This window comes from Coregonus lavaretus (genome assembly GCF_964263955.1).
Source record: "Coregonus lavaretus genome assembly, contig: HAP1_SCAFFOLD_969, whole genome shotgun sequence".
Lineage (NCBI taxonomy): Eukaryota > Metazoa > Chordata > Actinopteri > Salmoniformes > Salmonidae > Coregonus > Coregonus lavaretus.
In genome coordinates, this window is record NW_028165999.1 from 90,942 (window position 1) to 106,796 (window position 15,855).

A 15,855-nucleotide genomic window follows, 5' to 3' on the forward strand; every position below is an offset into this window, starting at 1 on the left:
GGTATCAGTGAACACTATGACATTGTACCTTTACACTGAGTTAGTGTAAAATCTTTTTGAAGAGTGTCTAACCGTACTATCTCTCAGTGGGCTAAACACTGATACTGGAATTTTTCAGATTTACTCGGAAAATGGTGGTCAAGTTATTTTGCATTTCAGCAATTCACAGAAAAATAAGTCCTTAATGCCTTGCTATAGATACCAAGAAATCCACGGGGGCTGACCAATTGGAGCCGGGTCTGCTCAAGTGTGCTGCCCCCTCAGTGCTGGCTCAGTAACCCATATCTTAAATCTAACATTGTTATCAGGAAATATTACAAAAGTATGGAAAATAGCTTATGTGCTGCCGCTCCATAAGGGCGGGGACAGTAGTGATCTTAATAATTATCATCCCATCTCCAGGCCTCCATGACACATGCGACGGCGCACAATTGGCCCAGCGTCGTCCAGGGTAGGGGAGGGAATGGCCGGAGGGATGTAGCTCAGTTGGTAGAGCATGGCGTTTGCAACGCCAGGGCTGTGGGTTCGATTCCCACGGGGGGCCAGTATGAAATAAATATATTTAAAAAATAATGAATGCACTCACTGGATAAGAGCGTCTGCTAAATGACTAAAATGTAAATGTAGCTAAGATTCTCAAATCTTTGGTAAATAAGCAACTTCGCTCTTTTTTATCTGAGCATGGTATTTTGAATATAAATCAATCTGGCTTCAGGCCAGGGCACCGCACTATAACAGCAACCACATTAGTTGTTAATGATATTGTCAATGCTTTAGACGCTAAAATGAATTGTGCTGCCATGTTTTATACTCTTTACAGATCTGTGTCACAGTGGCGACCCGTCGTTCAGGGCACGTGGGGCAGAGCCTGTTTTGCATGTTATTTTGGCATTAATACCTGTCACATATCAGTTTGCAAACAATGTAAAAAAAAAATATATATATATATATATCATTGAGTTAATAAAGCCGCATTCAAACATGGTCTCTTTTTTGTTTCCTTGAGTAAGGCAGCTCCAAAATGCAGGTGTTTCAGCCTGGCTCAGTGCTTTCTGTGGTGGTGGGGCAGCCAGCGGAAAATACGGAGCATTGCACCGTGATTGGCTCAGTGTTCTGTCACTCATGGGGACACTACGTCACTGCCAAATCTAAGGGTAGAGCTCGAAAATTCAAGCCCCTTGGGTGCTGCCATAGAGTTACATTAGAAGTTACATTTAACCTTTTTTTCTTTGAATTCACAGTTGTCTTGAAAGCACAATAAATCCAGAGAATGCTAGACTTTGATGACAAAGTTTGATGACACATTTTGCCCACGAAGGACCGCCACGCCACCTTGCTGTTCAAGTGATCACAGCACAACAAGGTGAGTCCAAAAATGTATTGTATAATGCTGCATAAATGATGTAATATGCCAGGGAGATATGTATACTGTAGCTAAGAAAGTAATACTAAGTGTATGTTGTGTAGTAGGCTGTTATTAGCCCATGTGCCTCACCCTAATAATTTGGTCTGTTTTCACCTCTTAATTTCGCCTACTTTTCTGACTTGGTGGTGCACATGTAGCCTATGACCTGTTTTTAAGAAATGTAATCATTGTATATTGTAAGAGCTTTCATTGTCTGCTTTTATTCCCCCTTTATATATCCTACGGTTCTGACTTGGTGTACAGGGAGAACACTGTAAGAACGTCCCATGTTCTGAATTCTGTTGCATCAATGTCTTAATTGAAATTACGGATTGCCTCTTATCCGCTTGTTGTCCCCTTATGCCATAGTTTGTACATCTCAATTGTCAGTAGAAACCACATTTGTTTAAGCAAGTCAGCCGAATCAGCTATTTTTTTTTTTAAAGGCAGTAAATGAACTGTTTCGCTGCTAGACAAGGCACCACTGATAGCCAGGTGTTGCAGTGGTAAGGTGTTGGGACTGCTGTTGGGACTCTGCAGTTGGGACACCTTTATGTATTCCCTAACAGTTTATGTGCACCGTTTGTCACCGTTATAGTGCAATTAATGTATTGTTTAGTGTTGTGTTGTGTTGTGTAGTGGCATTGCTGGCATGCTTCCCACATTTTTGTTTTGCTCTCCTGTTTGGTCTATCCAAGAAAGCCACACTCCCATCCAAGTATTTACACTATTTAGTTACATACAGTATTTATTTAACAAGCCACCATTACTGGCTAAAGTTATGTTCTACATTTAATGGAATAACACAACAGTTGGAATGACACTCACTTACAGTTGCAAAAAAAGAGCTGTGAGCAAACTACGCCCAACATATTCGAATTAGACGCCGCCCCTACATTTTAATTGTCACTAAAATAACTGCAAAGAACCTTTGAGGGACTAAAAGGGTTATTTTAGTCATTATGGTTCCACATATAACCATCTCCCTTACCAAAGAACCATTGAAAAACTCTTCTCTTCTAAGTATGCACAAGCAGGACAATATACAGTGCATTCGGTAAGTATTCAGACCCCTTGACTTTTTCCACATTTTGTTACGTCACAGGCTTATTCTAAAATTGATTAAATTGTTTTTTCCCCTCATCAATCTACACACAATACCCAATAATGACAAAGCAAAAACAGGTTTTTAGAAATGTTTGAAAATATATGTTTAAAAAAAGAAAACTGAAATATGACATTTTCATAAGTATTCAAACCCTTTACTCAGTACTTTGTTGAAGCACCTTTGGCAGCGATTACAGCCTCGCGTCTTCTTGGGTATGAAGCTACAAGCTTGGCACACCTGTATTTGGGGAGTTTCTCCCATTCTCTGCAGATCATCTCAAGCTGTCAGGCTATTTTCAGGTCATTTTTGTTAGGGCAAATCAAGTCTCACATTTTAAAGTGGATATTACAAACTTTTGAATAGTTTTAAAACACTAAACGTTTTAAAAAAAATTCCTGCAACAACAGGGTGATCAACTTAAGATCCTACATCTGTAGCATGTTGTCTTCATTTTGGCAGATTAACTCGTGTTTATTTCTGAACATTAACTCGTGTTTTTGTTCCTTTTTTCTTCTTCTCAGGAACCACCCAGATAACAACCATACTGTACTGTTACATAAAGAAGTCAGGAACCAGCCAGGAAACAACCCATACTGTACTGTTACATAAAGAAGTCAGGAACCAACCAGGAAACAACCCATACTGTACTGTTCCATAAAGAATTCAGGAACCAGCCAGGAAACAACCCATACTGTACTGTAACATAAAGAAGTCAGGAAATAGCCAGGTAACAACCCATACTGTACTGTTACATAAAGAACTCAGGAACCAACCAGGAAACAACCCATACTGTACTGTTCCATAAAGAATTCAGGAACCAGCCAGGAAACAACCCATACTGTACTGTAACATAAAGAAGTCAGGAAATAGCCAGGTAACAACCCATACTGTACTGTTACATAAAGAACTCAGGAACCAGCCATGTAACAACCCATACTGTACTGTTCCATAAAGAATTCAGGAACCAACCAGGAAACAACCCATACTGTACTGTTCCATAAAGAAGTCAAGAACTAGCCAGGAAACAACCCATACTGTACTCTGGGGTCCGACTCATCCCAAACCATCTCAATTTGTGGAGGCCAGATCATCTGATGCAGCACTCCATCACTCTCCTTCTTGGTAAAATAGCCCTTACACAGCCTGGAGGTGTGTTGGGTCATTGTCCTGTTGAAAACAAATGATAGACCCACTAAGGATGGTGTATCGTTGCAGAATGCTGTGGTAGCCATGCTGGTTAAGTGTGCCTTGAATTCTAAATAAATCACAGACAGTGTCACTATCAAAGTATCCCTACACCACACCTCCTCCTCCATGCTTTACAGTGGGAAATACACATGCAGAGATCATGTGTTCACCCCACACCGCGTCTCACAAAGACACGGCGGTTGTCACCAATAATCTCACATTTGGATTCCAGACCAAAGGACAAATTTCCACTGGTCTAATGTCCATTGCTCGTGTTTCTTGGCCCAAGCAAGTCTTTTCTTATTATTGGTGTCCTTAGTAGTGGTTTCTTTGCAGAAATTCAACCATGAAGGCATGATTCACACAGTCTCCTCTGAACAGTTGATGTTGAGATGTGTCTGTTACTTCAACTCTGTGAAGCATTTATTTGGGCTGCAATTTCGGAGGCTGATAACTCTAATTAACTTATCCTCTGCAGCAGAGGTAACTTTGGGTCTTCCATTCCTGTGGCAGTCCTCATGAGAGCCAGTTTCATCATAGCGCTTGATGGTTTTTGTGACTGCACTTGAAGAAACTTTCAAAGTTCTTGAAATGTTCCTTATTGACTGACCTTCATGACTTAAAGTAATGATGAACTGTTTGTTCTCTTTGCTTATTTGAGCTGTTCTTGCCATAGGATGGACTTGGTCTTTTAACAAATAGGGATATCTTCTGTATACCCCCCTTACCTTGTCACAACATATCTGATTAGCTCAAACGCATTAAGAAGGAAAGAAATTCAACAAATTAACTTTTAAGAAGGCACACCTGTTAATTGAAATGCATTCCAGGTGACCACCTCTTGAAGCTGGTTGAGAGAATGCCAAGAGTGTGCAAAGCTGTCATCAAGGCAAAGGGTGGCTATGTGAAGAATCTCAAATATAAACTACATTTTGATTTGTTTAACACTTTTTGGGTCACTACATGATTCCATGTGTTATTTCATAGTTTTGATGTCTTCACTGTTATTCTACAATGTAGAAAATAGTAAAAATAAAGAAAATTCCTTGAATGAGTAGGTGTTCAAAAACTTTTGACTGTTAGTGTAGGTTGAGAACTTTTGTGAAAGATCACAGTTTGGGGGATATGGCATGTAGAGGCAAACCGGATGGACATCATGAAGGTTAGAGGAAGTTCAGGAGTAAAAACAAAACAAAATATAATTATTGTAAAATTGACTGTGTCCATAAAATGTATGTAGTATGTATTAGCTGGAAGGAGAGGCCTAAGTGTTGTTGTTCACTAGTTTACTCCAATTAGGGAAGGGTGGTGGGGTTGGAAAGTACTAAATAAAAAAATAAAAAAAATAAGGATATGTATATATATATGTATGTACATGTATTTATATGTATGTATGTGTATATGGATGTACAGTGAGGGAAAAAAGTATTTGATCCCCTAATGATTTTGTACGTTTGTCCACTGACAAAGACATGATCAGTCTATAATTTTAATGGTAGGTTTATTTGAGAGACAGAATAACAACAACAAAATCTAGAAAAACGCATGTCAAAGATGTTATAAATTGATTTGCATTTTAATTAGGGAAATAATTATTTGACCCCTCTGCAAAACATGACTTAGTACTTGGTGGCAAAACCCTTGTTGGCAATCACAGAGGTCAGACATTTCTTGTAGTTGGCCACCAGGTTTGCACACATCTCAGGAGGGATATTGTTCCACTCCTCTTTGCAGATCTTCTCCAAGTCATTAAGGTTTCGAGGCTGACGTTTGGCAACTCAAACCTTCAGCTCCCTCCACAGATTTTCTATGGGATTAAGGTCTGGAGACTGGCTAGGCCACTCCAGGATCTTAATGTTCTTCTTCTTGAGCCACTCCTTTGTTGCCTTGGCCGTGTGTTTTGGATCATTGTCATGCTGGAATACCAATCCACGACCCATTTTCAATGCCTTGGCTAAGGGAAGGAGGTTCTCACCAAAGATTTGACGGTACATGGCCCCGTCCATCGTCCCTTTGATGTGGTGAAGTTGTCCTGTCCCCTTAGCAGAAAAACCCCCAAAGCATAATGTTTCCACCTCCATGTTTGACGGTGGGGATGGTGTTCTTGGGGTCATAGGCAGCATTCCTCCTCCTCCAAACACGGCAAGTTGAGTTGATGCCAAAGAAATCGATTTTGGTCTCATCTGACCATAACACTTTCACCCAGTTCTCCACTGAATCATTCAGAATTTCATTGGCAAACTTCAGACGGCCCTGTATGTGCACTTTCTTGAGCAGGGGGACCTTGTGGGCGCTGCAGGATTTCAGTCCTTCACGGCGTAGTGTGTTACCAATTGTTTTCTTGGTGACTATGGCCCAGCTGCCTTGAGATCATTGACAAGATCCTCCCGTGTAGTTCTGGGCTGATTCCTCACCATTCTCATGATCATTGCAACTCCACGAGGTGAGATCTTGCATGGAGCCCCAGGCCAAGGGAGATTGACAGTTATTTTGCGTTTATTCCTTTTGTGAATAAACTGTTGTCACCTTCTCACCAAGCTGCTTGGCGATGTTCTTGTAGCCCATTCCAGCCTTGTGTAGGTCTACAATCTTGTCCCTGACATCCTTGGAGAGCTCTTTGGTCTTGGCCATGGTGGAGAGTTTGGAATCTGATTGATTGATTGCTTCTGTGGACAGGTTTCTTTTATACAGGTAACAAACTGAGATTAGGAGCACTCCCTTTAAGAGTGTGCTCCTAATCTCAGCTCGTTACCTGTATAAAAGACACCTGGGAGCCAGAAATCTTTCTGATTGAGAGGGGGTCAAATACTTATTTCCCTCATTAAAATGCAAATCAATTTATAACATTTTTGACATGCGTTTTTCTGGAGTTTTTGTTGTTGTTATTCTGTCTCTCACTGTTCAAATAAACCTACCATTAAAATTATAGACTGATCATTTCTTTGTCAGTGAGCAAACATACAAAATCAGCAGGGGATCAAATACTTTTTCCCTCACTGTATATATATATATATATATATATATATATATTTGTAAAAGAAAAAACATGGGGGATTGGAAGTGATGCAGACAATTACATTGATGGAAGTTACAATCTATCTTCAGTATTAAAGCTGACCTACCTATTTTTCTTTTACGAAAAAAATACAAAAAGATAAATTAATATATATATATATATTTAAAAATATGCCATTTTATTCTTTTTTAGTCAGGTACCAGCCAGGAAAAAACCCATACTGTACTGTTCCATAAAGAAGTCAGGAACCAGCCAGATAACAACCCATACTGTACTGTTCCATAAAGAAAACAGACAGAGTTGGTACCAAGATTGATGTGGGGCATCATTAAAACAAAGAGATGCCTCTCCGGCCACCAGTCCATATTTGCAAACTAAATCTCAAATCTATGCTGGTATTCTTTTGTCCATTATTTAATTGTTTATTATATTAGATTGTTAGCTAGAAATGTTACTATTTATTACTTGTAGCAATAATCCATCAATGGCACCACACATTGTTCTATATGGAACCAATTTAGGTTAATTGAAGAAGAACCCTTGGCGTTCAATCTTTGGTTTATTGAAGAAGAACCCCTAGGGTTCTGATTAAAGAATGCTATAAAAGGGGTTCTATATCAAACTTTTAGGGGTTCCATATATGAAGCAAGTGATATCACCAATTTTTTTCTAAGTGTGTACAGTTGTGTAATTATTTGTGTGAAAAACTATCCGTTGTATCACAACCATTGTGCCAAATGTGTGGTACATCAGTTGTACAACTTAAGTATACAGTGCCGTAGTGTGTTTCACATTCAATGTGTTTCTGGTGCTGTTCAGACTGAGAGTCTGAGTGTCTGGGCGAGGTTCTCTACTAATGTCCACTGATACTGTATTTCTGCTATACACATAATAAACAGTGTTTCATATTATATTTTCATTCTGGAGTGTTTATGATATAAACTACATGAGTCTTAGTCGGCTAATATTCTCGTTACAGTATTTTATAGTTTTTTCTTGTATTTCTGATTTATAACTAGGAACTGTCTGTCTGCATGAGAGTGCACAACAGTCCAAATGGCTCAGCAGGGAGTTTTAGACCAAGATGGAAAACAGACCAAGACCTCCTCTACAGCTATATGTGGGTTAAAAATAAAAGGTTTTGATAAACATCAAGTCCTGTAAGGAAATGTACACCAATGAACACTCCTACAGCCATCACTTTATGCATGTGTAATATGGTATGATGATAACATTCCCTCTCTCTGTAATGTGTTTTTGTGTCTGTAGTCAATACCATGGTCCACGTGTGTGGTGCTTTATTCTACACTTTTACTCCATGCATTTATTGTTCACAGTGATTTGATCTTTCAACCATCACAAACCTGTCCATCTGATGGTGCTGTTCACCAAACAACAAAACAGCATTGCTAATATCTTGACTAGATATTCAGTAACTCCTTACATTTCTGAAATCTTTGGAAATATATGGTGTTTAAAATCCACTATCTGAGGAAACAAACCTGATCTGAGTCTCTGTGTTATCTGTCTGGTGTTATTTCAGATGCAGCCAACGTCTCAAAGCCTAGTCTTAGGAAGATGTTAGCTTTGGCCCAATGAAAAGGGATGACGCTGAGAAAAAAGTGTGGTGAGCTGTGAGACTGACAGTAAACACCAATGCCACTAGAGAGAGTCAACGTCAAGGAGGACATCAAGGAGGACACAGCCTGAATTCAAGGAGTGCATCTAAATAAATTGTATTTCCTTGACTCCTCGCGTCCTCTCTCCTTGCTTCCTTCTCAAAACGCATGGGAGAAGAAGAGAGAGTGGAGGAACCTCAGATCTTCTGCACCATTGTGCCTTAAGGAGGAGACGATGAGGAGGGAGGATGTGAGGAATCAAGGAAAACAATTGAGATTGACCCCAGGGATTTCTATCTCCTCATTACTGTGTGTATACTAGCCTAGTACATAGCCTAGTACAAGTCACAGTTAGAAGAGCTTTATCTGACTGTATTATCTTTAGTGTGAAGATAAATGTACTGGAGGAGTAGAACATGCGACTAGGGTGATGTAATCAATTACTAGGCCTAACAACTATAAGGAGCTGGGTTGTATTCATTAGTGCACACCATAGCAAACATAATTTGCACCGTAGCGAAACATTTTACACCGTAGGAGGTGCATGGCATGTACCTGACCTTAGCCAAAAGTTTTGCAAGCGTTTCTTGTTGGAAACTTTGAGGTAGTCCCTCCCCGTTTCAGCCCATTTGCTTTAGTTTCATCCTAATTGTCACGGTTTCGGCCGAGGCTGCTCCTTCTCCTTGTTCGGGCAGGCCTCGGTGTTCGCCGTCCCCGGAGTATTAGCTGCCACCGCTCTATGTTTCTGTGTTTGATTGCTTTTGTCTGTCTGTCACACCTGTGTCTGTTTGAGTGTTGATTAGGTGTCTTATAAGTGCCTTGTTTTGCTCTTTGGTAATTGTGTGCTGTTAATTTTCCGTTGCCTTTTGTGTATGATACGTGTTTGTTTTTTCCGTATCATTGTTCTACGTTTTGTGTTTTACGCGTGTGCGTAATGTTCCCTCGCCTCGTGGTGTTATTCGAGGTCGGGGTTTACACTATTACTTTTAAGACTATTAAAAGTCTTGTTGGACTAAACCTCTGCTTCCTGCGCTTGACTCCTCCACCACATCCACGACGGTTTCATGACACTAATGAATATGACCCTGCTCTCATGCATATAAAATTAACTGAGAGTCAGGACGACACTGATCCCCTCCTCAGACACAACTAAAGACTATGAGCAGGTGAGCTGCTACTGTATTCCTACTGTATTATTACTGTATTTCAGTACATAACCCCCACTCCCTTGTATAACTTGACAGTAAAACACCTTCCACCATGCCGTTGATAGTGCTGCCTACGTGTGGGTGCCCTGTTGTTCTCCTGCGTGGCCTTCAGTGTGGCTGCCCACGGGACCTCCCTCTCCCGGGTGAGACTGTTGTGTGTTCTGCTGGGCCTTCATCTTCACTGGGACCCTGCTGTTGCTGCACTTTGGCCTTCCAGGCCCGAGCCCCTGTCACCTGGAATAACTTCCCCATCACCATGGCCTGCTACGCCACCCTGCTCTGCCTCTCTGCGTCCATCATCTTCCCCGTCTACTTCCTCAAGGGCCAGCAGAACCACGGGGAGGCCCGGACAGACGCATCACCTCCAAAGTCTTCTCCTGCCTGGCCACCGTGGCCTACCTATGGGAGGTGACCCTGACACTGGCTCGGCCAGGCGAGGTGATGTGCCAGACCTTCATGTCCTGCGTCATCTTCATGCTGGTCAGCGACCCGGTGTCGTACGATCAACATGCAGCGCTCAACTGGTACATGGCAGTCTACTGTCTGGTTAATCCTGTCGGTGGCTGTGGTAGTGCTGTGTGTCGGGGAGTGTACTGGCTGCCTCACGTTCCCCTTCGCACGCTTGCTGTCAGTCTACGGTCTGCTGGCTGTTGTCATGTACCTGACAGCCACCATCATCTGGCCTGTGTTCCAGTTTGACAATCGTTACAACCGACCCCAAACCTGGCAGGAGCCCATACTGTTGACAGTTGCCGTGCTCACCGCTTTCAACTTCCTGCTTTATCTGAACAACCTGGCCTACTCAGCACACCTGGTGTTTGTCAGTGTGTGAGAGAGGAGGGAGGATGGAGAGAAACTACTTTGTCAAATTAATTCACTTGCTCTTTGAAAATCTGAAATTATTTCTAAATTGCCTTTATCTTCACCATGGAAATGGAAAGACATTTTTTTTTTTTTTTAAGTACTGCAATGTGGATAGAACTGCACCATCAGTGTCATATTTCAGAAATGTCACCTATGTATTTCACTACATAGGTTATTGTTAGATAATTGTCACATTAACAATGTACTGTTGCTATAGCACAGGCATTTTGAAAAGTAACTTTTGAACCAAGGTATCTGTTTGATCTGATCAGCCTGTCAGAGAGTCTGAGTGTCTGGTTGAGGTGCTCTGTTAATGTTCACTGTTACTGTATTTCTTCTATATACCTAATAAACTCTGTGTTTCATATTATATATCTGTCTTTCAGTGTTTATGATAAATGAACTATGTTTGAGTCTCAATAGTATTGCAGTCTCAGAAGGCAGTCCATGCTTCTGAACAACTGATCTGATCAACTGAACACTATTGTCTCTCTCTTTATAAGAAAGTTATTTAAACAATTTTTACCTGGCATGAATATAATATGGTCTGACAGGTCTTTTTATAAATTTGCTTGTCAGACTGGTTTATGATGACGTCAGTATGTCCCTTTAATGTTTGATCCAGTAGGCAACACTCTTGTATTTAACCTGCTGCAAATAAGAAGTGTACAGGAACCTCACCGTCGACATACTCTAAAGACACACCTGAGAATCTCTGAACTTAAACTTTAGATACAATATAACAGAAAGGCAGAGAAGTTGCTTAGAGAGCTCCTATGTTCCTTCACTCTTTTGGATCAAACCAATATTCACGTTTACTCATACAGAAAAACATTACACTTGTCGACAAGGATGGACAGTGAGTATCATCTTCTTCATTGATTATAGTTTTATTTTATTTATTTTATTTGATTTCTATAGTTATTGTTAATCAACTTTTAAGCACACACTTTAATTAAAGGGGCAATCAGCAGTTAATTTATACATTTAAATTAATGATAGGTATCCATTGATGATTGACGAATAGAACTGATATATACCTCATAAGCTTAGTTCAACTGTCGTACCCATCAAAACCCAAAATGTACACGCTTGTTTTACTCCAATGTTTGTAAACAAATATTTTTTAGCCTCAAAACATGGTTCAAACTATAACTTTGGTCAGACAGTAACTCTCTCTATGAATTTGAAAGTTGTTACATTTCTCCAGGCCCATCCCTCAGCTGTTTACCAAAGCAGAGGCGGGGTGGGCAGTTTGTTATTGTTACAATTAAGGAATGTAGCTTTAATGTATAATTTAAGGTAAAATTATTTACAAGAAATTAGTTAACAATTAATTAATTAATTAATTAATGACTCATGGATCCTTTAGAGATCTTTGTGATTATACATGTATATTACTCTAAATAATATGTACAGTGTATCTATTCAAATTCATTCAATTCATAATGATAACCCCTCCTCCCTATAGAGTTAAACCCAATGAGGATTGTGCTGCTGGGGAAAACAGGATGGGGTAAAAGCAATGCAGGAAACACCATCTTAGGAGGAGGAAAGGAGTTCAAGATCGGTAGTTCAGCCAACTCCGAAACGCACAAGTGTGAAGCAAAGACCAAGGAAATCAATGGAAGAAAACTCACTGTAGTAGACACACCTGGACTCTTTGACACAGTCGTCCCTGAAAAGGAGCTGAATCCTGAACTAGTGAAATGTATTGTAGAGTGTGCTCCGGGGCCACATGCATTTCTCATTGTGCTTAGAGTGGACAGGTACACAGTCCACGAGGAACAAGTCATTGCAGAAATTCAGAAATGTTTTTCACCAGAGGCCTTCAATTACGCTACAGTTCTCTTCACTTATGGTGACCAGCTTCCTGAAGGACAAACTATTCAGGATTTTGTGAAAACAAATGAGAAACTGAGTGAGCTTGTGGAGAAATGTGGAGGCCGCTGTCACGTCATCGACAACAAATACTGGAACACCAATCAGCAGGATCAGTACAGGAACAACCAGTACCAAGTAGCAGAGCTACTCAACACCATAGAGGAGATGGTGAGCGAGAACGGAGGAGGATGCTACACCAACAAGATGCTCCAAGTAGTAGAGAGAGAAATACAAGAAGAGATAGTGATTCTTACAAAGAAGTCAAAAGAAAAGAAGTCACTGAAAGAGATCCGTAAACAGGCCACAGAAAACGTGTGGAAGACACTCCTGATCAAACTTTCAGGGATAGCAACAGGTACAATAGTGGGAGCTCTCCTTGGGGTTGAAGGGGCAGTAAAATTTGTTCACTCAGTACTTGGTAATATACCCAAGATAACTGAACTTGCGGCAGTAGGACCAAGAGTAGTAATAACAGCAAGCATGGCTGGAAGAATTGTTGCTGAGGGAGCAATAAGAGGGGGGATAGTAGGAGCTGCTGCAGCAGAGGATGCAGAGACACCAGCAGAGGCAGCAGAGAAAGCAGCTAAGGCAGTCTGGAAGGTGGGTAAAGCAGTCAGGGAGGAGGTTGAAGGTATCATGGGCAAAGTACGATGTAAGTCAGAGGGGTACGGCAAACTGAGTTTGAGTGATGGAAATTAGTAGCAAGAGCACTCTAGGTATTCAGAAAACACAGGTGAAATGAGTGAAAGAGTGATAGCAACGTGTGTTTCAATAGTTTACTATACACACCAGTCAATGCTATACACACCAGTCAGTACTATACACACCAGTCAGTACTATACACACCAGTCAGTACTATACACACCAGTCAGTACTATACACACCAGTCAGTACTATACACACCAGTCAGTACTATACACACCAGTCAGTGCTATACCACAGAAGAACAAAAAAGTAAGAACAATAAAACGTTGTGTCTTGTGAAAATTAAGTGACCGTTCAAACAAATAAAACATTTTTCAGACAAATCAAATGTTATAACATGTCATTGTTTTAACAAAATTACATTAGCAAATGTTTGATTTCAATGTTTTAACAGAATTACAGTAGCAAATGTTTGATTTCAATGTTTTAACAGAATTACAGTAGCAGATGTTTGATTTCAATGTTTTACAGAATTACAGAAGCAAATGTTTGATTGCTATTTTCAAATGATTAAAAGAAAAATAATTTCCTTTCAATGTAAATTATGTAATGAGTAAAATAAAAAATACCACACAAAAAGAACGCATTATACTGTATATAACATGCAAGATTACATCCCTGTCTCTGGAGACAGAGAAGTGGCTCATAAAATCATATTTACCACAATGTAGATTTTATATCAAGGTTTCCCTTTTCACAGATTAATAGCTTTTAGTTTTTGTAAGTGTAGTCAGTGACATCAGCTTAGTAGCAATTACCAACACTGTGGACATATTAAGTTTATTCACTCAAAAATATTCCTGTTTTTTAATGATCACTATGGTATTCTCTGTATTTACTATTTTTAATTATTAGGTCTTTAGGACTGTGGACTGGTATGCATTCCACACTCTATTGTTTGAATTACTTGCAAAATCAATAAAATAGCTAGTTGTTCACAATCTGTTGGATATTCATGTGTACATTAAAACAATAATTTATTTTAAAGCCTAAGAGGTATTTAGAGCATATTAGAGTTTTACTTATTCAGTATCTTGTTCAGGGCAGCTCTATCTCAAAGGCAGAAACTTATGTGAAAGTTTAAGTTTTGGCAAGAAATGTAATTGGTTGAGTTAAAGCACAGGCAACCCACGTGATACCCCCCCTCACCCACCACCAACCTAGTCTGGTGCAGTTGTGTAAAGTACTTAAGTAAAAATACTTTATAGTACTACTTAAGTAGTTTTTTTTGGGTATCTGTACTCTACTTTACGATTTATATAACTTTTATTTTTACTTCACTGCATTCCTAAAGAAAATCATGTACTTTTTACACCATACATTTTCCCTGAAACCCCAAAATACTCATCACATTTTGAATGCTTAGCATAACAGGAAAAGTAGTAAATATTTGATTTAAATGTTTTACAGAATTACAGGAGCAAATGTTTGATTGATATTTTTAAATAATTAAAATATTTCCTTTCAATGTAAATGATGTAATGAGTAAAATGAAAAATAACACATAAGAAGAACACATTATATATACAGGACATTTTCCCTGACATCCAAAAGTACTCATTACATTTTGAATGCTTATCAGTACAGGAAAGTTTTTCCATTGTCTCGCACTTGTCAAGACAACATCCCTGGCCATCCCTACTGCCTCTTATCTGGCGGACTAACTAAACAGGCATGCTTCCTTTGTAAATGATGTCTGAGTGTTGGAGTGTGACCCTGGCTATCAGTAAATAAAGAAAAAAACAAGAAAATGGTGCCATTTGGTTTGCTTAAAGTAAGGAATTTGAAATGATTTATACTTTTACTTTTATTTTTGAGACTTTAGCATCAAAAGTAAATGAAATTGCTAAAATATAAGTATATAAGTATGACAATTCGGTACTTTTTGCAGCTCTGGCCTGGTGGAACCAGCCTTATCGCTGCTGTTTTTTGGGGGGGGCTTGCCTGTTTTGCATGTTATTTTGGCATTAATACATGTCATAAATCAGTTTGCAAACAATGTAAAAAAAACAACTAAACAATAATTTAGTTAATAAAGCCGCATACAAACATGGTGTCTTTTTTGCTTTCTTGAGTAAGGCAGCTCCAAAATGCAGGTGTTTCTGCCTAGCTCAGTGCTTTCTGTGGTGGTGGGGCAGCTAACGGAAAATACGGAGGGTAGTTATTGGTAATATTCTCTAGATTCAGTGGAGTGGCTGTGTGGTCCCAAGTCTGGGATTAAGGGTCTCTTTTCCAAGTTTAAAATTATAAACATTCAACATTAGCCATGCTGTTAATGAAGCATGATTTGTGCCGCGCTCAAAACAACTGTTAACTCGAAACTGCTAAAGCTGACTTCAGCGAGTTCAAGACAACTTGGAACTCCGAAAAAAACTAGCTCCGACTGAGAAAATACATTTTGAACGGGCATCCAACTCGGAATAGTAAATCCGGAACTCGGGACTCTTTCTAGAGCTACGACCTGAAGATCACTGACGTCATCATGATTCAACCTTGTTTTTTTCCGAGTTCCCAGTTGTCTTGAAAGCAACAGAAATCCAGAGAATGCCAGACTTTGATGACAAAATTTGCCCATGAATGACCTCCGGGCCACCTTCCTGTTCAAGTGAGCACAGCATAACAAGGTGAGTTCAAAAATGTATTCTTTGCTGCCTCATAAATGATGTAATATGCCAGGGAGATATGTATACTGTAGCTATGAAAGTAATACTAAGTGTATGTTGTGTAGTAAGCTGTTAGTAGCCCATGTGCCTCACCCTGTTCATTTGGTCTATTTTCCGCTCTTAATTTAGCTGACTATTCTGACTTGGTGGTGCACATGTAGCCTATAACCTGTTTTAGAGAAATGTAATCATTGA

The 15,855-nt window shown here is 39.7% G+C and overlaps 2 protein-coding genes and 1 pseudogene across 3 annotated transcripts in view; all 3 read left to right on the forward strand.

Moving 5' to 3' along the window:
* Positions 1–8,285, forward strand: part of LOC311115209 (GTPase IMAP family member 8-like) — a gene marked incomplete at its 3' end in the record, with an annotated part of 47,369 nt that extends 39,084 nt beyond the window's left edge. Inside the window, exon 4 of the mRNA XM_084190408.1 lies at positions 8,261–8,285. Within this exon, the coding sequence (XP_084046534.1) occupies positions 8,261–8,285 (25 nt within the window). The remainder of the gene's footprint in view (positions 1–8,260) is intronic.
* The window catches only part of LOC311115210 (myeloid-associated differentiation marker homolog), a 91,506-nt pseudogene extending 81,130 nt beyond the window's left edge, over positions 1–10,376 (forward strand). The window contains exon 2 of the transcript in view: positions 9,762–10,376. The product of the transcript in view is annotated as a myeloid-associated differentiation marker homolog (transcript). The remainder of the gene's footprint in view (positions 1–9,761) is intronic.
* A 1,514-nt stretch (positions 10,377–11,890) lies between these two features.
* Positions 11,891–12,991, forward strand: LOC311115211 (GTPase IMAP family member 9-like; the record flags this gene model as incomplete). Its single annotated transcript, XM_084190409.1, has 1 exon — positions 11,891–12,991. One exon carries the CDS (start codon positions 11,891–11,893, stop codon positions 12,989–12,991), a length of 1,101 nt encoding a protein of 366 aa, XP_084046535.1.
* Between the last annotated feature and the right edge of the window lie 2,864 nt (positions 12,992–15,855).